Below are 22,748 nucleotides of genomic sequence, written 5' to 3' on the forward strand. Positions count from 1 at the left end.
CGGTCAACGTGCACCAACTGCCGATTACAGCCAGTGTAGGCGCATGTTTTGGGTGAGCGCAGAGCCAGTTCTTACCTCGTCTGCATAAAAGGGCTTTTTTTTTAATGGGACAAGTTATGGGCCGGCAAATCTGAAATTACTGCCAGGGGGGCACGGTAGCCTAGTAGTAGTCTCATTTTGGAGCACACTGCACGCGTGTAGAGCCTAACACGGCTTAATAAAAGGACCCCTTTGTTAATTGAGGGGCCCTTTTACAAAAGCGCGTTAGGCTCTACGTGTGTGTAGCATGCTCCAAAATGAGACTACCACCAGGCTACCGCGCCCCCTGGCGGTAATTTTAGATTTGCCATGCGCCCGTAATGCCTGGATGATTTATTTATTTATTTCCTCCTTTACGCGGCTTTTCCAGCGGTAATCTACAATTGGCACACGCCAACCAGTCATCGCGTGTGAGCCCTGACTGCTAGATCGATGGGTGACATTAAGTGGTTAGGCTGGTTTTAGGCGCAAGCTGGTTTCAGTTTTACTGTATACTCTTTTCTCGTCCCATTTTTAAGAAAAGCCCTTTTATGCAGACGAGGTAAGAACTGGCTCTGCGCTCACCCAAAACATGTGCCTACACTACCACAGACCACTTTTTACTGTGGCTTAGTAAAAGGACCCCTGAATTCTTAAATTTAACTTCCCTCATTTTTTCCTTTGCTGCTTATGATTCTACAGTAGATTTTTGAACAGATGTATTATAATATTGAACTTGGTTTTGCAAGATTATTCTAGTGCTTCTGCATTTCTTCTGTAATTTTAGGATACCCGAGCACCTAGCATAGAAGAAAGCACCAATGACATCTCCCATTACATTGGGATGCTGGATCCATGGTATGAACGAAACGTTCTTGGGTTGATGAACCTCTCTACAGCAGTTCTATGTCAGGTAAGAGAAGGAGGCCAGTGAGATGAGTGGAAGTGATGGATGGGCTTGGTTATTTGGTGGAAACATGCCACAACGAAACGTCTCTTTTGCATACTCTGGCTTGAAGTTCTACTATTTGTGTTTTGTATATTCACCAGCAAAATAGGCAGCAACGCATGTACTCTTCACCGGATGGTATTTTAGAAGAAGTCATTAATGCATGTATGTGGCCACATCCACACATAAATAACTACAAATACTGACAAAGTGTGTACTTTACTTCCTAAATTTTGCATCCCTGTGTAAAATTACCCTCCACGAGACTAAGGTCTTCTATTCCCAATTTAGCAGCTTTAGCTGGTTTCAAATAGAACCCTCTGAGTCTAAAGTACTTTTCACTGGTAGGTACTTTTGAAATTTGCCTATTTTCCTGAATGTTTATAAGTAAAAGTCTTTTATCAGGATGATTATTTGACCCTGTCCCCAAGAACTATCAAGATTTTGGAGGCCTTTCCAATACTTCCAATAGTATTTACCTGATACACAGTTCACAATGATTGTCAAGGGAAAGTCTCATAAAGACCCATCTCTTTGACAAGATATACCACAAAGAATTGTCTTTTAATGTAATCTGTTATACCACTATCATGGTATCATGCTTTACCCAAAATCCTTCTGTAATACCAAATGTATGTTCTCTTCTTATTTCCACTATCCATGATGTATTGTAAGCCACACTGAGCCTGCAAAGAGGTGGGAAAATGTGGGATACAAATGCAATAAATAAATAAGGTCACGGGGCATTAATTCATACTACCATTAATTGTTTTGCTGGTGGGCAGAGCATGCTAGTATATGCATTGATGGTCAAATACTACACATGCATACTTGACCAGTACTGGCACATACATTTGCACCGGTTCTTGGGCTGATATATATGTCTACGCCTGCCATTTATGCTAGTATTTGATAAAGACAATTAGGGATCTACTTGTCTCTATAAAATAGCTCATACCATAGGCGCCATTTATAAAATTACCTCTTTAATGCTCGCTCCTCATTGCTATATGCATTCAGTAAGAAAAAGAGCACTTAGGAGGCAATTCTACCACTGGTTGCCTCCATTTAAATTCCACAAGACTGGGAGCCCATTTTATAATGGAACTTAAGTGCTTAGGTTCCATTACAGAATACTAGCAGGTGCCTGCATTTACAAGGAGGTTTAATAAGACAGGTGACGCCATGAGCCTATCTGGCCCATTATGTGGGCTGAAGCTTGCCACCATATTGAGTGGCCCACAACATTTGCAGACGCTATTGAAAAACAATAGCAAACTTATGAGGTTTATATTGGTTTATTAAACCTCCTTGGTTTTGCATTCTAGGAGGGGAGTTGTGGGGGTTGGGGAGTTTTTGAGGGTTTGTTTTCGGTACACCAATATGGTGGCTGCTGGGGGAAACTGGCTTCAACCTTTTGACATCATGAATCTTGTGCATTTACATCAGCCATAGAACGGATGTAACTGCTGGCACCTAAAAGAGACAGGAATGCATGTAACTTACAGTATTCTCGAAGTGGGAGATTCTCGAAGTGGGAGCCCTGCATTTGTCCCACCCATGCTTCACCCCTGTGTACGGCACGCAAGCCAAACCACCACAAGGGTGGAGGTACACAAATTCCTACGAAAAGTAGAATCTGAGGAAAGGGGGAGTAGGAGGAGTAGGCTCTTGAACAACACTAGTAGGCGACGTAGATTAGGAACAATCTCTTTATTTAAATATACACTCGACTCAACACAGCCGTGTTTCGGCGCTACAGACGCCTTCTTCAGGAGTCTTGTGATATATAAATATACGAATATTAAGCTCAAAGAGAATGAAAGCAAGGCTTCTGCTACAATTGTAATCCACTTCTGTGAAGTGCAATTGAATACGCTGAGCTTTTTTCCTGCATCGGCAGTGGATTACAATTGTAGCAGAAGCCTTGCTTTCATTCTCTTTGAGCTTAATATTTGCATATTTATATATCACAAGATTGTGTTGAGTCGAGTGTATATTTAAATAAAGAGATTGTTCCTAATCTACGTCGCCTACTAGTGTTGTTCAAGAGCCTACTCCTCCTACTCCCCCTTTCCTCAGATTCTACTTTTCGTAGGAATTTGTGTACCTCCACCCTTGTGGTGGTTTGGCTTGCGTGCCTACTCCTCCTACTCCCCCTTTCCTCAGATCACCCCTGTGTACACAATGCTTAGAAATATACACTACCCTACTAGTACTTAAGCAGGTATGTGCATACATATGCTCGAAAGTGCTAGTGTTCTAGATATTTGTTTGTGCAAGGGACAGGTACACATGGGCACCTAGATTATAGAGTTGCCTCTCATGAATCTGGAATAGTGATAGTCATCATTTCACATCATAGCTCATGCGCAGGTCATCATGATGTCAGCTAATGAGGTTCCTCCCCATAATCTGTCATTATACAGTTACACCAGAGGCGGATTGACAGTGGTTGGGGCACCCGGGCAGTAAAGGTCATTGGGGGCACTGCCTCCTGCCTCGCGGCTGCGCCACTGCGCCACTGCCCTCCTCCTTGGCACTGCTGCTTATTCTTAATGGCTGCTGAGACTTCCGTGGCAGTCTCGACAGTCATTTTGAAAACACGGCGGTGTCAGTCAGAGCAGCAGCAGAAGGCAGGAAAGAGTGGGGTTCTTTCCTGACATCAAAGAGGCCACTAGACCACTAGTGCCCTTCAAAGTAGGTCCATGCAGGGCTCACTGAGGCTCGGGAGGCTGTAGTGTGTGTGTGGGGGGGGGGGGGGGGGGGAGAGAGGCACAGGGCCCCCAGCATAGGAGCCAACTTTTCAAAATGATTGGGAATGCTGAAATGTTTGGGTTTTTTTTACAGGTGGTGCATTCCCCCCTTCCTCTCCTCCCCCTCCCTCTCGTCCCCCCTCCACCTCCCGAGTTCCAGGCCCCCTCCCTCCCTTCCTTCGAGTTCCAGGCCCTCCCTTCCTCCCTCCCCCCTCTCTCTCCTTTCCCTCCCCCTCCCTCCGAGTTCCAGGGTCCCTCCCTCCCTTTGAGTTCCAGGGTTCCCTCCCTCTGAGTTCCAGGGTTCCCTCCCTCTGAGTTCCAGGGTCCCATCCCTCCCTCCGAGTTCCAGGGTCCCCTCCCTCTGAGTTCCAGGGTCCCCTCCCAGTTCCACAGGGTCCCCTCTCCCTCCCTCCCAGTTCCAGGGTCGTCATCCCTCCCTTCCTTCGAGTTCCAGGCCCCCTCCCTCCCTCCCTCCCTCCCTCCATCCGAATTTTAAAAGTGATCTCTTGACTTGTCTTGACTTTGCTTGTCAGGGACGGGTTATGGTGGCCGGCAGCAGCGGTGATGAAATGCGTGCAGGCTCGGCCCTTCTCCCTCTCTGACTCTCAGCTGTGGTCCCGCCCTCATTTTCTATTTCCACAAGGGCGGGACCAGAGCTGAGAGACAGAGAGGGAGAAGGGCCGAGCCTGCATGCATTTCATCATCGCTGCTGCCGGCCGCCGCAACCCGTCCCCAACGAGGTAAGACAAGACAAGTCAAGAGATCACTTTTAAAATTCGGACGGAGGGAGGGAGGGGGCCTGGAACTCAAAGGAAGGGAGGAAGGGAGGGACGACGACCCTGGAACTTGGAGGGAACGAACTACTTCCGGTGGGTGGAATATTGGGGGTGCTCAAGCACCCACGGAGTAGGCGCCTATGGCCCCCAGAGCTTCTGGGCCCTCGGAGACTGCCCGTTGCCTGTATGGTCAGTCTGCCCTTGTCTTTGTGCCACGTATGAAACTGCCCCTACTCTGTATCAAACCCTCTTTATTGTTCATGCCTGTTACTCATGCTTGCGACGTTTATTTGACAGCAATCCTCCAAGCCTGAGAATGAGTCTTCAGAAGGGCCCAAGAAGCAGCTCCCAATCTTAGCCGACATGATACTCTACTACTGCAGGTTTGCTACACGGCCGGTGCTCTTACAGCTCTACCAAGCCGAGGTACGGACTGGATGGATGTTTACATTTTCGCTTACAGCCCAACTGAGGTCCGGCAAAGGGGTGCGCTGACTCTGCATGACTGTGTATGAACTAAGGGGCCCTTTTACCTAAGTGCAGTAAGCAGCTAACAGGCAAATTAGCGTGCTGTAACTGTTAATGCACGAGCATAGCAACTGTCACCCTAGTGGCATGACAGCACATGCTAATTTGTGCATTAAGTACATGCAATGTTAGGGGGTGGGAACCATGCAGATTTTGGGCAGGGAATAGGCGTGAACTGCATACTGTAGTTAGCACATGGTAGTTACTGCAAAAGGAGATGGTAAATGTGTCCACGCTATTTACAGTCAACACATGCTAAGGAACATTTTGGTCTGGTAACTGCTGAGGGCGTGCTGGACACGCCCTCAGTAATTACTGCACAATCTTTCTACTTATCCCACATCAACTTTTGCTGAAAAGCACAGTAAGTGCAAATCTTTCTATGCTTTAGTAAATGCTTTAGTAGAAGGGGTTCCTAATTCTCTTTTGAAAATGAGCCTGATGGTAACCCTATATATGTTTAATAAATAAATATGGATATCAGTAGAGTTAATTTTTTGCTGTGATTTCTCCCACAGTTAACGTTTGATGGGGGCCAGAGCAAGACCGAGGTGTTCATCCATTCGTTGGAACTGGGCCACTCTGCTGCCACTCGAGCTATCAAGGCCTCTGGTAGGCATTCCACAGTAATCCTAGTAACATACTAAGGCCAGGGCTGAATTTTAAAATAAGCTAGACCAGGGTTCGACAAATCCTGGGCACCAGGTCTCAATAGTGCCTAGAAATTTCATCCTGGTGCCTGGAATTTCATACCCATGATGTTTTTTTATTCCTTCCGCAGCGCTGCCTGAAACTGCTTCTCTCGGCCCTGCAGAGCAATCGGGCTCTGCATATACTTGAGCTGCACGGTGCATGGGGTTCGGGAAGTCTCGCAAGACTTGAAACCGCAAGACTTCCCCAACTTCCTGCACCACGCAGCTCAAGTATATGCAGAGCCTGATCGCTGGGCAGGGCCAAGAGAAGCAGTTTGAGGTAACAAGGGGCACAAGAGAGACTCGGGGAAGGCTGCAGAAGAGCATGAGAGAAACTGGGGGAAGGCTGCAGAGGGGCACGAGAGAGACTGGGGGGAGGCTGGGAAGAAGCAAGAGAGAGACTGGAGGAAGACTAGAGAGGGGCACAAGAGTGGAGGAGTGGCCTAGTGGTTAGGGTGGTGGACTTTGGTCCTGGGGAACTGAGGAACTGAGTTCGATTCCCGGCACAGGCAGCTCCTTGTGACTCTGGGCAAGTCACTTAACCCTCCATTGCCCCATGTAAGCCGCATTGAGCCTGCCATGAGTGGGAAAGCGCGGGGTACAAATGTAACAAAAAAAAAAAAGAGAGACGGGGAAGGATGCAGAGGAGCACAAGAGAGACGGACTGAGTGAAGGCTTTGTGGAGAGAGAGGGTATGAGTGAGATAGAGTGAGTGAAGGACATGGGGGTATGAGAGAGAGAGAGAGAGAAAGACAAATTAAGTGAACGCTGTAGGGGGAGGCATGAAAGAGAGGGAGACTGGGCGAAGGCTGTGGGGGGAGGATATGAGCGAGAGAGAGACAGACAGACAGGGTGAAGGCTCCCCCTCTTGTTGGTTCTTGGACCAATTGCTCCAAGAAGCAGCCATTTATTACATTTAGGAATTTTTCCTCCCTAGTGCTCCCTGATGTAACATTTATCCAGTCAATGTTGGGGTAATTTTTTTATTTGTTACATTTATACCCCACATTTTCCCACCTACCCATTATTATAATGTTGCTGGTTTTAAATAAGCCCAAAAAAAGCTTTGTGCACTTGCAACAGCCAGGAACGTGCAAAGAGGTTATTTGACTTATCTTGAAAAGAGAATGTTGGTGTGTAACTATAATCCATGTTTGCGTTGTCTAGGTCCTGGCAGTAAGAGGCTGGGTATTGAAGGAGACAGGGAAGCAATACCATTAACACTACAAATTGTCTACAGCAAGGTAAAGTGGCATATGAATGCAAGAGACAGAACTAAAGACTGGTCCCTGATTTACAGACCTGCCAAATCTCCCACACGCCCACTGAGCCAGTGTTTCCTCTAAGCAAAAATGTTTTAATCTGTAAATCTGTTATACCTTTGATTACCTCCTTGGATGCTCTGCTAGAAAGGCAGTTAGAAATCTGATTAAATAGCATAAAAACCCTTTATACATTCTGTCCTAATCAGGATGTCTAAGGGCCAGATGCACTAAACTTTAACGACCCTTTTACAACCCTTTAACGAACAAGTTTTAAACCGTGACATGCATTAAAGGCCTTTTTCCGAAGACGACAGCAGCTAACGAAAATGGAATGCAGATGAGCAAATTGTTTAGAAACCTTATTGGAATGAGATGCATCAAAGTTTACCGCTTGCCCTAACGCAGGAAAACCACCGGAAAGCTAACGAGAGATCTGTACCCCTCGTTAGGGTTGCCCGGCTTCCAAACTGTAATGTAAAAAAAAAATTGGGAGAGAGGGGGCAAAAATGCTCGTCAGGAGCGTCCTTTATGAGCGTCCTTGCCCCCTCCCCCGCCCGAGGTTGCCGCTGCTCTCCGCTCCCCCTGCATTAAAAAGCACAAAACTTAAAACTGTATCAGCCCCGGCCCCCCTCCCTCCCTCCTTTCTCCCACAGCTCCACCTCCCGCCATCCTCCGCCCCCGTGTCCCCCCCCACCCGAGGTTGCCGCTGCTCCCCGCTTCCCCCTGCAGCATAAAAATCCAAACTTTAGCAGCCCCGGCCCCCCTCCCTTCCTCTCATCCTTTCTTTCTCCCACAGCTCCACCTCCCGCCATCCTCCGCCCCCGTGCCCCACCCTCACCGCCCCCACTGAGGTCGTCGCCACCGCTCCCCCCTCCACCGGGCCCCTCCCGCCTTACCAGGCCCGCGCAGCACCTCTCACCCCTGTGTGAAGGCGCTGCACGGGCAAGAAGAACATCTGATCGCCGTGAGTCTTCAGGACGTCTCTCCTTCCCTGACCTGGGCCCGCCCCCGTCTGACGTAAGTAACCTACATAGGTTACTTACGTCAGACGGGGGCGGGCCCAGGTCAAGGAAGGAGAGACATCCTGAAGACTCGTGGTGATCAGATGTTCTTCTTGCCCGTGCAGCGCCTTCACACAAAGGTGAGAGGCGCTGCGTGGGCCCGGTAAGGCGGAGGGGGGGCCCGAGGGAGCAGCGGCGACGACCTCAGGGGGGGCGGCGCAGGATGGCGGGAGGCGAAGCTGTGGGCGAAAGAAAGGAAGAGAGGAAGGGAGGAGGGCCGGAGCTGCTAAACTTTGGATTTCTATGCTGCAGGGGGGAGCGGGGAGCAGCTGTGGCCTCGAGCGGGGGAGGGGGCAAGGCCGTCCATACAGGACGCTCCTGATGAGCGCCTTTGCCCCCTCCCGAAACACACGTGTGTGTTTTGTTTTTGTTTTTTTTTGTTATTGTTATGACATTTGTGGCATGCGCAGAGCAGCCAGCATAACGCTTGGCTGCTCTGCGCATGCTTTAGGGGCCGATTACCGACGGGGATTACACCAGTTTAATGCATTGTACTTTACAATACCGCACTGAACATGTGTGACTTGTTTTTTTGGTGCATTCTTCGTTTTTTCAAATTCGTTAGGGACTTTTACGTTTTAGATGTATTTACATTTGGTTGATGCATCTGGCCCTAAATGTTTACATTCTATGGAAACTACAGAAAGGATTTGTATGTTATTGTTGGAAGTGTTCACATCACTGGCAAATGGACCTTCTGCACTCTGGAGGGAATTTTCAAAGAATTTAGCCAGCTAAACTCATGAATTAGCTATTTAAACCTTTTTTGAAAATTCCTCAGCCTATGCAGCTAAATTTAGCCTACTAAATCCACAGGACAGCTAAATTTGGGTGCTCAAAGAAATACACAACCAAGGAATACAGTTTGGGTATGTTCATAATTCCGCTGCACGCTCAAATTTGGGTATATGCAGAATTCTCCCAACACATTGGAGACCCTGACCACATCTGGTAAAAACCAGCCCTAAGGTCCCCCAGAACCCTTTAGGGTTCCCCATCTTATCTAAGACGAGTCTTATGGCCCAAACAGACAGGTGCTAAAATCTAAACTGCTGCCAGCTGATTTGAGACTCCTTAATTTATTTTTATTTAATTCTGGCATTTGTAATCCACTTAACCATCAAGTTCAAAGCAGAGAACAGTCTCACATTATAAACAGGTACTGTCTCTGTCCCTAGAGGGCTCAGTTTGTGAACCTGAGGCCATGAATGGTTAAGTGACTTGCCCGTGTTCACAAGGAGCTGCAGTGGGAATTGAACCCAGGCTGCCAGGATCAAAGCCCACCTCACTAACCATTAAGCCACTCCTCCCTTCCTTAGCCATTAATTTTTTAGTGCTGTTATAATTGCCATGAGGCTGGCCTGGTACTACACTTTTGCAGAAACCCCAGGACTTGCGTCCATCACCAAGGGAATCCCGAGGACCTGGAGGGGATCCCCGCGACAGTGGCATAGGAAGGGGGGGCGGTGGGGCGGTCCGCCCTGGGTGCACGCGCTGAGGGGGGTGTCGGCTCTCTGGTTCCCTGCTCTTTCTGCCCCGGAACAGGTTACTTCCTGTTCCGGGGCAGAGAAAGCAGGGAAGCAGCAGAGCCAACGCAGCTCCCAGTGACGTGCACTGGGGGCGGATCGGCCCTCCCGCCTGCCCCCCGCCTTAAGGTAGGGTGCATTTCAGGGGGGGTGCGCTCCGGAGGGGGGGGTGCGCAGCAGCGACCCACCCTGGGTGTCAGGCACCCTCGCTACGGCACTGCCCCGTGATAAACATGGGATTCCAGCTATCGCCTTTCCCATGCAGCTGTCTACTATGTGCCTGAAGAAAATGAAGGGTCATAGCTTTCTGTATCTCATATTCAGAGATCAGTTTAAATGATTTTGATGGAAGATAAACCCCACTGCAAATATAATTTCAAACAAATAAAAAAAAAACACTTGTAGCATTTCAATTCCATTTGACAGTGATCACTTTTTGAATAGCCTGTGGGCTGAGCATATTAAGGTTTTTTTGTTTGTTTGTTTGTTTGTTTGTTTGTTTTGGGGGTTGTTGTTTTTTTTTTTGTAGCTTTAGTGGTTTCTTCCTTAATTTTCTATATTACAATAGAGTTAAAATGAATCATTAGCCTTCAGTCTGAAGGTGCCATTTTCATTAAAAGAAATCTATAAAATCTTCCAGAACCATGACAGTGAAAGCGACTGTTCAGATTTAGATCATTTCCCCACCCCCTGACTAAACATGAGAACACTTCCCATTTGAGATGTGTGGTTTTTATCAACTGCCGAAATATAGAACTAAAATGACCCACTTTCACCATCAGCAATTAAAATTAGACTGCAGGGTAGAGTGATCTTCTTCCAGAAACTTGCCTGTCCTTCTTCCCATAATCCAGAACTGGTGATGGATGTTTAGGATGTGGAGACAAGAACTGAAACATCTAAGTCAGGACATGGAAAATTCCCACATTTTTCAAAGGCTCTTATAAAATATATGTATGGAGGTGCATGACTGTAGGTCCATTTCATCCCACATCCAGCAGGATTAGTTCCCCCGATATTCAGAACCATTTAACTGGCCAGGAACAGCACCTGGCTATCCTGCGATATTCAATGGGGGATAGCCGGTTATCCCCTGAGGCATATCCCCAGTTAGCACATAGGAGATAATCAGCTATATTGCGCAATACAGCTGGCTGTCCCAGAATATCTAATTCACATCCGGCTATTGTAAGAGATATATCTTTAGCTGGTTTAAAGTTAACAGTCTTCGATTACTGTATTAGCTGGTTAACTTTAAGCTGCCTAAAAATAAACTGGATATTCCATGCCGATCACCAGACATGGCCCGGCATTGAATATCTGGACTCCTCGCCGACCGCAGGAGTTAGCCGGGCTCCTTCCCCTGGGCCAGCTTAACCATTGGACCAGGTGAGGCTCTGGCCCAGGGCGCCAGCGAATAAGGGTACTAAAATACCCAGCATCTGACCTCATCTGGTCTACAGGTTAAGTATTTTCTGTCGTCCCTCGTCCCCCCCCCCCCCCCCCCTCAGACCTGTCTCTCCCCTTCTCTCTTTTCCCTCCCTTCAAGTCTGGCGCTGTTCCCTCACCTCTCTCACGCCCCCCTGTGGTCGTCTTGTAAAGTCTATGTTCATTGCCAGTGGGAACAGCAGCAGCAGCATGACAGGCTGCCTTTAGTCAGCCCACAAGAGGAAGAAATGCCGAAGCAAGTTGGCTCAGGATGCCACTATTCCTTGAGCTGGCCATGTGCCTCCCACGGTCTGAATATTGGCCCCAGTGATTTTATGAAGCTGCATGTGGGCAAAAAAAAGTGTCTTCCTCTAGTACATATATGCATTGAAGCAGCTTTGTAAAATTGCTTCTCCCTAGCATCAGACACACCTGATCCACCCACCCCCCTCAGTAGACCGTAACCCCCCACCCAAGGACTGCCAGCAGACCCCCAACCACCCTCAATCCCAGGATTACTGGTGTCTAGTGGAAACATGAGCAGTCCCAATAGCTCCTGCTTATTCTAGTTCTGGGTTCGAAATGACGACCATGACCTCTAGTGGTAATCTCAAGGTACTAACACTAGAAGTCAGGCTTCCAAATAGGGGCATGCACATTGATATTGTAGGCTGGACCAAACCACTCCCTCTCCACGCCCTGACCATGCCCCCTTGCTGTGTAGACATGGTGTGGATCTCCACATGTAAATGGTAGCTTTCTAGCAATTATATGTGTAGGACAATCTACACATGTAAAAGGTTCTATTTATAAGTGGGAATTCTTCTGAAATAATGGATGTTGTTGTTGTTGTTTTGCCTTACCACAGACAACAGTTAGTGGAAGAAGCCGGTGGAATAATGGTGAGAAGGTCTGCACATCTGTAAACCTGAGCAAAGCCTGCACGAAATATGAAGAGCTAGGTCAGTGTTTGCTGAAGGAGAACGTTTGGGAGCACACCCTAGTAGTTCCTGCACACTGCTTCATGTATCCCTTCATTACTCACGTTAGTGAGTTAAAAGAAGTCTTCTCAGCCAAATGGTTCTGCTTCATGATCTATTTGTTATTTTAATATCATCATGATATTGAACACTTGGGGGGGGGGGGGGGGGGGTAAAAAGCATGCACATACCTTTCCCTTTGAAAATTTCCACACACACTTATCTTGGTATTCAGTATGCACAAATTTTTCTGTCCCAGCCCCAGGAACACCTGCACTCAGTTTGGCTAAAATTATGCACCTGCTTCTCCCCACATAAGGCCAGGTTCTATATAGCGTGCCTAGAAATCCATACAGAAAGCTAGGCGTATTCTAGAACTACGTGCGTAACTTGATTGGCTTAACAAGCTAATCAGCGTTTTTAACAGCACTTAACGAGCAATAATGAGCACTAATTAGCAATAATTAGAAGTTACATGCACAACTCGCTAAGTGTATTCTGTAATGTACTGCGCCAACATATCATGAATGCAGTTCAAAAGGGTACATGGTTTGGGGGGCAGGGAAATGGGCATTTCATGGGCGTTTCAAAATTTATGCACGTGTAAATCTGCGTGCAGGGATTTATGCCATTTTTGTTGGTGTAAATGGATGTGTGTAGTTTTAGGCACTACATTAATCAACAAAGCGTATTCTGTGCGTAAATCTAGGCGCCGTTTATAGAATACGCTTAAGCGAAAATGTGTTCCACTTGGATTTTTTAGGCGCCATATATATAGAATCTGGCCCATAGGGGTTAATTTTATATTGGGCCACCTAAGCTGCAAGGGCACCTACTGTAGCCTCAGACAGAAGGGGATAGATTCAGTTAATGGTGTTGAAAATTCAGCACCAAAAGAATCAGCGCTGAACACTATTCTCTAACAGGCATTCCAGGATCAGCACGGGGGGGGGGGGGGGGGGGGTTGGCTGGAGATCCACCTGATCTCCAGCCCCCTGTGAAATTGCCCCGTATAGTCTGTCAGTGTTACAGGAAGCCACTGCTGGACATTAACCTCTGGTTTTATGGGTATAAACATATTTTAAAATTACTCGCTCAAATTAAAAAAAGAAGAAGAAACGAAAAGGAAATTCATTAAGGCCAATATTCTATCACTGAGAGTTAAACCACTTAATCAACTTTTTTTGAACCTTTACTGGGGCTGAGTACCTGAACTTATGCTCAATGTTTCACTAAACGCCTAAAACGTAGGTGGCAACAGGAGCAGATTTAGGGCATAAAAGAAAAACATGGGTGCATAGCACTGCTTTTCAGCACTAGGCTCAGAAATGAGGCTCAGGAATCTGAGCAAATGAGTGCCAGGCAGGGGTGAACTGACCATTGGAATAATAGGGCAGTGCCCAAATGCCCACAGCAGTAGGGGGCCCACTCTCCCCTACCTTCCATGTAATTTAATCACTTTTTGATAGGTGGTTAGGGACCCATGACCCTTATTGCCCAAGGGCCCAGATCACTGTCAATCTGCCCTTGATGCCAGGCCTACATATAAGGGCAACACATTTAAATGCCTAAATTTAGCTGAATTTTCAGCAGAAAACTTTAGCTCCTACTGTATGTTTGACTGAAAATAGGGGACAAGCTTAGGAATCTATCTTTGAATTAAGAGCTCACCTTTTTTCTTTTTTTTAATAAAGAGCCCATTGTTTTTTCTGCAGTTTCATTTTGGAAATGGCATGACATGAAACAACAAATGTCTCTAATGTTTTCATGTAGTTCAAAATGAAAGCAAATCTCTAGAATGGAAAAACTGATCATATGTCTGTTGATACTCCACACTTTCCTTCACTAAGCGGCGGCCAGAGTGTTTTCAGGAAGGAGAAGAGTATAGGTAGTGTTTCAAAACGGTTACACTGATTCCCAGTTTGGGGGAGGATTCTTGACATCCACAATTAAGGATTTTTGGATGGAGCAATCAGTAACGTAGCTACGGGGGGCCTGGGCCCCCCAAATTTCCTCTGGGCCCCTGGTTTTGTTGGTGGGGGGTCCCCAACCCTCGCTAGCTGAAGTCTTGTCCAGCGCCGGTCTCCGGCACCGCCGTGTTGCCTGCCCTGCTCTGTCTTCCAGTCACGTCCGGCACACTCCTTTTAGTGAGACTGAGCATGCTCAATTTCACTAAAAGGAGTGTGCAAGACATGAGGGGAAGACAGAGCAGGGCAGGCAATACGGCGGCGCCGGAGACCGGCGCTGACAAGGCTTCAGTTTTCGGGGGTTGGGGACCCCCACCAGCCAAGGTATTTGCTGCGGCAGTGGGTGGGGAGCGGCGAGGTGAGGGGGCGGCAGCAGACCAAAATGTGTCCCCCACCTCGGGCTCTGGCCCCCTCCCACCGTGAGGTGTGGCTACGCCCCTGGGATCGATGACAGTATTTGGTGGGGAAGCTACAGTTGTAGCAGCCAGGTAGAACAATGAAGTTGAGTCTAGCGGGTTTCTTACCACCCCACCCCCCAGATGAAATTACACTGGTGGAGAGTAGGGTGTTTTCTGTACTTGCATTCACACTATGGAATAAGCTCCTGGTTGAGCTAAGACAGGAGTATAATCTACTGACATTTTGGAAGAAACTGCCTAATAGGAGTGGGACAGGATGCTGAAGCAATCTCGGAGGATCAGCCTTAGAAGGTCCTGCCAGATGTAGGAGTTACATTTGGAATTGGGGAGGTGACCCAAGGATGGATGCTGTGAGGTTGGGCAGGTTGATGTGATGTTCTAAATTCATATTTTTGCTTTATATTGTAAACGGCATCAAGTGAGGATTCAGGTGTTTGAGGCACATCAGTGCTTTTAAATAAATAAATAAAAAAGCAATGAAATAATTCAGCAAGGAATTCCCCAAGTGAATATTCTATTTGCATCTGTTCACTGCTGTATGAAGTTACTTTCCTGCGGGCAAAGATGTCATGAAATCCTCTTTTGACTTGCTACTGAAAGTGGTGTCAGGGAAGGGACTTTTCCCCCCTTCTTTCTGGAGAAGGAAGTGAAAACCAGACTAGAATAATAAAGGCTTTTGTATTATTGCTTGAGCTGTGTAACAGGATGCCCTTTGGATTAGAAATCTTATACTGGCCTCTTGATCTTGCTAACACAACACAGTCAACCTGCTAAAAAAAAATGTTCTTGGAATTAGACTTGCAAACAGGTCAAATTAGCATACGCTTGAATCTTACGAGCAACAGCAGCACAAGTTGTTGGGGTCTCAGCTCTAGTTGCTGTCCGTTCATGCATGTAACCTTTATCTGGGCCTGTTCTAAGGGTGAATGGCTCACACTCAGTACCAGAGCTGAGGCCCTGATTCAATCTCACAAATCCTAAGTGTGGGTTCTTCTATTGGTGGTGGGGGGGGGGGGGGGATGGAGAGAAAGCTCAACCTCCAGAACCCAAGGTGAACAGTGGTATTTTCTTGAGTAGTTTGCAGATAAATAGGCAAATTCTAGTGTGTTGTTCCAACATAAAACTTTACTGAGTTGTATGACATGAATAACATGGCACGCTCAGTTTCATTAAAACGAGCGTGCACAGCCACGGAAAACAGAACAGGGCACCAGGCAATGTGAGACCAGCTTTAGCTGGCCAAGGTACCTTTGCAGTGGCGATAGGGGGGAGTGCCGGTGGAGGGGGGCCGAAGTGGCGGCAGTAGGGCGGCAGCGGCAGGAAGGCGGGCCAAAATGTGCCCCCCCCACCCTGGGCTCTGGCCCCCCCTCCCGTCGAGGTCTGGCTACGCCCCTCTGTTATGCTAGTATCTTTTAAAGGAAAGTGGGGGTCTACTTTTCTTTATTGATTATGGGCCAGTCAGGTGACCTCTGGGTGCCTCCATTTAGAATAACTTCCAGAGTACCTCAAGTTGTGTCTGTGTTAAATGAATTCACAGTTCCTAGAAGTGTCAGGGGTTGTTGTAGCAGTGACCATGCTGGTTACTGTTTCCAAGGGAGATCCTATCTGCTTCTCCTAAACCTCAGGACATCCCTGCAGTCTGTGTGTGCCAGACTGTGGAACAGTGGCGTAGCTACGTGGGGCCACGGGGGCCTGGACCCCCGTAGATTTGGCCCTGGACCCCCATGCTGATGACCCTCTCGACCCCCCCTCCCGTCACCGCCATCGCCTACCTTTGCTGGTGGGGGACCCCAACCCCCGCCAGCCAAGGTCCTCTTCTTCCAGCGCAAGGCTTCGTTCAGTTTCTGACGTCCTGCACGTTCTACGTCAGACTCAGAAACTGAACGAAGCCTTGCGGTGGAAGAAGAGGACCAGCAAAGGTAGACGGCGGCGGGGGAGGATTGGCGGAGGAGGGGAGTCGAGAGGGTCATCAACAGGGGGGGTCCAAAGTTGTTGGTAGTGGTGGCGGTGGGGGCGGAGGGCGGCAATAGCGGGGGGGGGGGGCGGCGGTGCCGGGGGGGCTAAAATGTGCCCCCTCACCTCGGGCTGTGGACCCCCCCTTCCGCCGAAGTCTGGCTACGCCCCTGCTGTGTATGGGAAATAATACATAGTAGCATCAGGCACTGGGGCCAGTCGTTCTGCTATAGATGGCACTGCTTTGGGGCAGGTGCAGAAAACTCCTCTACTGATGCCTGGAATCAGCAACCAGCTCAAGTGGCAGCAGTCAAATGGTTAGAATTCAAGTATGCTTGGAACAGAGTGGCACCAACAGTCACGATCTGTAAATAACTATAATGTTACAATGTATCGTCTCAATCAGCAGGTCTGTAACTGATGGATGGGATGGTGTGTGGAGCGAAGGCTGAGGAAAATGGTTAACTCACGTTTGGGAGAAATTAGAAATCGCAGATGCCTAATAAAAATAACAATAGAAAGTGCAGAAATGAAAATAATTATGGTTATAATGTGGATGTAGTAAAAGAAAGCATTTTATTATTTTTCAGATTCAAAAATGGAATGCCTGAACTTAACAGTGACGGAAGTTGTTAAACGGCAGAACTCAAAATCCAAGAAAAGCTTTAATCAGGTAATATAAAAATGAAAATGATTTCCTTATGGTTTTCACCATTGTTTATTTTCAGAGACAGCTACAGATTAAACACACAAACCTAAATTATGCTTCCGTAACAGAAGAGGTTACTGTACCATTTCATTTTAATAACTGGTTTCTGATGTAATTAATATTGCTCATGTCCTCACTGTAAACAGGCCTGTACAAGATAAGCTACATTGTTTCAATATTGTTATCTACTAAGAACTGGTAATACAGCAGCCAATATTCAGCCCGTGGCAGTCAGCATTTTAAATCACTGACTGCTGTGGTCTGAATTAACCCAAATATTCAATGTCAGACCATGTCCAGGCACTGGCACTTAATATCCAGGATACCCAGAAGTTACCAGGGTACTGGCCAATATTCAGGCCAGTGCTGTGCGGATAAAGTTAGGGCAGCCTTTTTCTTGCTTGTTTACCTGGCTAGCGGACTGAATATCGCCATTAACCGGGTAAATCCCAGCTCTGTCCTGACTCCATCCCCATTCTGCCCCAGCATTAACCGGACAGAGGAGGTATTCAGTGGCACTGCCCAGTGAAGTACCACTGAAAATCCCCTCCCAGCCTGCTCAGTGTGCTTTAACCAGCCAGAAGCCTCTCCTGCCCAGTAAACCCTATTGAATATCTCGCCCTTATTACTTATATAATTACTAGTGCAACAAAGCCCATTTCGTCATAAATGAAACAGACCCTAGGAAGGCTCTCATCTAAGCGATTTCTCCTCTCTACCCTGCCCTCCCCTCCATGTCCAGCGATTCTTCCCTCCCCTCCCATTCCCTCCGTGTCCCGCGATTCTGACCTCCCCTCCATGTGCAGCGATTCTCCTCTGCCCTGCCCTCCCCTCCATGTCCCACAATTCTGCCCTCCCCTCCATGTCCAGCAATTCTCCTCTGCCCTGCCCTCCCATCCATGTCCCGTGATTATCCCCTCGTTTCCCATTCCCTCCATGTCCAGCGATTCTCCTCTGCCCTGCCCTCCCCTCCGTGTCCCGCGATTCTGGCCTCCCCTCCATATCCAGCAATTCTCCTCTGCCCTGCCCTCCCCTCCATGTCCCACGATTCTGCCCTCCCCTCCAAGTCCAGCAATTCTCCTCTGCCCTGCCCTCCCATCCATATCCCGTGATTATCCCCTCGTTTCCCATTCCCTCCATGTCCAGCGATTCTCCTCTGCCCTGCCCTCCCATCCGTGTCCTGTGATTCTCCTCTCATTTCCCAGTCCCTCCATGTCCATTGATTCTCCTCTGCCCTGCCCTCCTCTCCCCTCGATGTCCCGCAATTCTGTCCTCCCCTCCATGTCCAGCGATTGTCCTGTGCCTTGCCGTGCCCTCCCATCTGTGTTCTGTGATTCTCCCCTCCCCTTCATGTCCCACGATTTTGGCCTCCCCTCCATGTCCAGCGATTCTCCTCTGCCCTGCCCTCCCCTCTGTGTCCCGTGATTGTCCCCTCACCTCCCATTCCATCGAAATCCAGGTCGGAGCGGCAGCAGGCAGGCTGGGCTTGTGTCGCCTTCAGTGTTCCCTTGCCTTCCCTCTCAGTGTCCCGCCCTCCTCTGACGTCATTTTGTCTCTACGCGAGGGCGGGACAGTGAGAGGGAAGGGAACGCTGGAGACGAGCTGACGAACTGATGTTACGAACCCAGACAGACAGACAGAGAACCCTGAGGTACAAATTATTATATAGATGTGGAGGTCAGATGTTCTGTCATATTTGCTGTAGTAGGATCCTGTTCAATAGATTTTTGGAGACACACTACCGTATCTCTTTCCACCGAGTCCCACATATAGACACGCCTGAGTCTGCAAATGGAAGAAGAAAAGTGCACCGCAGGGTCATATTATAAGTGCTCACTTTTCAGCCTGCTCTGTCATCATCTGTGATATTATTATGTTACAACTAAATGGGAGGAGAACTAATTAAAATATTTTTTATATCCTTGCAAGTGTGTATTGAAATTGAATTCAGTGAAGTATGTTTTTTATGATCCTATACATTTAAGTTCATTTTTGGAATCCAAGACTCCAGTTTCGCAGCCAACAGTAGTAATTTCATCTACTGCATAATCCAATTTAAATTTAAGTCCAAGTTATTCTCTTCTTATATCTAATCTTAATTAGTGATATGATTTTTCCTTGGCATTGTGCCTTGTTCTCTTGCTTAATTATGGACTAGAGATTGGATAAAAACAATATTTTGCTTATCTTATTTTGCATATAATATGAAGTTTCAATATTATCCGTCTTTTCTGTATCAAGATTATTCTTGGAATTATTTTGTAAATTGCTTAAAATAAAATTTAAAAATATATATATATTTTATAGAATATATTTAGAGAATTAAGATATGTATGTGCTACTTCTTACCTTGCAATATGCTCACATCTGTAATCAGCATTAACTGGAAGCTGATCTTCATATTATAATTTGGTTTTCAATGAAATTCTTACCATAAGTGACACTGAAAGGAGTTGATGCACTTAGGGACCCTTTTACGAAGCGGCGGTATACCCAATATGGGCTTAAAGCTGGCTAAAAAGGAAGTACCACTGGGCTACTGCAGCAGCCCAACGGTAGTTCCCTCCAGGGGCGTAGCCACGGGTGGGCCTGGACGGGCCCGGGCCCAGCCACTTTTGCTCCAGGCCCGCCCAGCCTCTTCTGCCCGCTCTCCCCGTCCGCGTGGTCTGCTCACTTTTACTGCCCTGAAACGCTGTTCTCCCTCCAGCACCGGCGATTCCCATAGCCAGCCTTCTGCCAGCGCGCGTCGTCGGGGCCTCTTCTCAGGCACGTCCCGCCTACTCTGCAACTTCCTGCGTCCCACCTTTGTGGAAAACAGGAAGTTGCAGGGTAGGCGGGACGCGCCTGAGAAGAGGCTCTGATGACGCGCGCTGGCAGAAGGCTGGCTATGGGAATCTCCGGTGCTGGAGGGAGAACGGCGCTTTAGGTCAGTAAAAATGTCCAGAACTGACCATGTATAAGTGAGAGTAGGATGTTTGTCTTTTTATCAATAAACAAGTTTTTTAAGTTTCTTGCCTCCAGGATTTGTATTTCCGTGGTCAAACATCCCACTCTCACTTATACGGGTTTTTTCCCGTGGGGCGTTTGAGTTCTCCGCTTGACTGCGGATTCTTCTGAACAGAACTGACCATGTGCAGGGGGCTATCGTGGGGGGTAGCAGATGGAGAGGAAATGCGGCGGGTGGATGGAGAGGAAATGTGGCGGCGGCGGGGGTGATAGCATTTGGAGAGGAAATGCGAGGCCTGTGCCCACCCAGTCCACCTCCAGGCCCATATAAAAATTAAACTCTGGCTACACTACTGGTTCCCTCCCCCAGTGTGTGCCATTTCCAGTGCTGCAGAAATATTTACATTTTTGTAGTGCTGGTGTATACCCGGCAGTAATTGGGCAGTGTCGCACGCAGCCCGGTTACCGCTGAGTTAGCGCAGGAGCCCTTATTGCCACCTCAATGGGTGGCGGTAAGTGCTCCCCCCCCCCCCCGAAATGGCCACGTGGCAAGTGCTTCACTTGCCATAGGGCCATTTCTTTAAAAAAAAAAAAAGACAGACCTCCCTTTTACCCACTGTGTTGCAGCTTTGTAAAAGGACCCCTGAATAACTACTTTCTTGTTCTGGAAGATATTTATTTATTTATTAGAATTTCTTTACCGCCTTTTTGAAGGAATTCACTCAAGGCGGTGTACAGTAAAAATAAATCAAACATAAGCAATAGACAATTACAGCAGTAAAAATATTCAAATAACAGTACAAAGTATGTTTTTTTTGTTTCATTTGTACCCTGTGCTTTCCCACTCATGGCAGGCTCAATGTGGCTTACATGGGGCAATGGAAGGTTAAGTGACTTGCCCAGAGTCACAAGGAGCTGCCTGTGCCTGAAGTGGGAATCAAACTCAGTTCCTCAGGACCAAAGTCCACCACCCTAACCACTAGGCCACTCCTTACAAGTATACAAGTATACTACTTACAATGCCAGCACAATATGTAATAGACAGCGTAGGATATAATATATAAGATATGATAAGATAGCTCCAGCAGAATAGGACTGAGGCACTCTGGTAGGACCAGCTGGTCATATCATGGCTTGAGCAGTACCTAGTCTGCAGATCCGTAAAGATATTCAGTTTCTAGTGATGTCAATCCAAACCCAAAGCATTTGATGGGGAAAAAAGATGACTATGGTGTTTTTTTTCCTGCAGATCAGTGTGTCTCAAATTAAAATAGACAAGGCTCAAATTATTGGTGTCAATAACTGCACATTTGCTGTGTGTCTGGATCAAGATGAACGCAAAATTCTACAGAACGTCACCAGGTGAGAGCAAATAATCTCTTATGCTGTCGTCCCTTGTTTTACAGCCCTGTAATTGTACAAGTGCTAGTTACCTTCTGTATCCTGCCCTCCAGGTGCATAGAACAGTATTTCCCAACTCGTCCTTCAGACACACCTAACCACAGATTTTCAGGATTTAGCAATATGCAAGAGACAGATTTGCATACATTAGACCTCTAGTATATACAAATCCATCTCATACATATTCTTTGCGTGAATTCTTAAAACCTAACGGGCTTGATAAATTTTGGCTTATATATCACTAGAAGGCCAAAACCTATCCATATGGGGAGAATCATAATCTATAGCGGTGATATTCAGATGCTTAATTTATGCCTTATGGGGTCAATATTCAAAGCGATTTCACTGGTTAGACATGGCTCTTGGTCAGTTAAATCACACTCGCATCCTGTATTCACACATCTGCCGACTTTGCTAGCCTCTCCCTCTCCCCAACGTCATTTCCTCTCCCTGCGACTGAAAGCAGCAGAGTCAGAAGGCGCGCCTATGCAGAATGCCTGTTCCGCGGCTAGTCCCGAAATGCAGCAGCCACTTAAGTTCCGGTAGAGTGAAGGAGAAGAGGAAATACAAGCAGAGAGAGACAGGGGAGAGACTGGACGGAAGGATAAAGAGAGAGAGAAAACGCTGAGTCGAAGGGGGAGGGAGTGGGAGATACTGGATGGAGGGAAGAAAGAGAGAAACACTGGATGAAAGGTGACAGAGGGGAGAAGCTGAAAGGAAGGGAGAGAGGAGACATGCTGGTTGAAAGGGGGAGACAAAGAGGACATGCTGGATGGAAGAGAGAGAGAGAGGGGGGACATGCTGGATGGAAGATGGGAGAGGCGGGAAAAGCTGGATGTAAGTAGAGATAGAGAAGGGGAGAAGCTGAATGGAGGAGAGAGAGGGGACATGCTGGATGGAAGGGGAGGAGTGGGGACATGCTAGATGGAAGGGGGAGACAGAGAAAGGGAGACACTCGGGGGAAAGAGGAGACACATTGGTTGGAATGGGAGAGTGGGGGCACTGGATGAATAGGGGGAGGGGGATACACTAGATGGAAGGGGGAAAGAGGAAATGCTGGATGGAAGGGGAGAGAATAGAGTTAATGAGTGTGAAATAAAAGGAAAGGAAAAGATGGAAAGCTCTAGGTAGATTCAGTAAAAAGAGGAAAATTGAAGACTCTACTAAGAATGAATGAAAAATGGATAAAAATAAATGGAAGGAAGCTGAGAGGAAAATATCAATGTTGGAGATGGATGTAGTGGAGGATGTGAAGAAGTCAAGAGAAGAGAGAAAATGGACAACTGGACAAGAAACCCTTGATAGAGAAAAGCAGAATGCAGAAATTGCGATCAACACAATTAGAAAAATTAAATGGCCAGACAACAAAGGTAG

The 22,748-nt window shown here is 47.4% G+C and overlaps 1 protein-coding gene across 1 annotated transcript in view; it reads left to right on the forward strand.

Annotated features, from left to right (window-relative positions):
• Nucleotides 1–22,748, forward strand: part of PIK3R5 (phosphoinositide-3-kinase regulatory subunit 5) — a 174,934-nt gene that overhangs the window by 139,604 nt on the left and 12,582 nt on the right. Inside the window, exons 12-18 of the mRNA XM_030206308.1 lie at nt 806–931; nt 4,797–4,925; nt 5,546–5,639; nt 6,887–6,963; nt 11,868–11,961; nt 16,909–16,991; nt 21,223–21,335. Of these exons, the coding sequence (XP_030062168.1) occupies nt 806–931; nt 4,797–4,925; nt 5,546–5,639; nt 6,887–6,963; nt 11,868–11,961; nt 16,909–16,991; nt 21,223–21,335 (716 nt within the window). The remainder of the gene's footprint in view (nt 1–805; nt 932–4,796; nt 4,926–5,545; nt 5,640–6,886; nt 6,964–11,867; nt 11,962–16,908; nt 16,992–21,222; nt 21,336–22,748) is intronic.

Source organism: Microcaecilia unicolor, chromosome 6 (genome assembly GCF_901765095.1).
Source record: "Microcaecilia unicolor chromosome 6, aMicUni1.1, whole genome shotgun sequence".
Classification (NCBI taxonomy): Eukaryota; Metazoa; Chordata; class Amphibia; order Gymnophiona; family Siphonopidae; genus Microcaecilia; species Microcaecilia unicolor.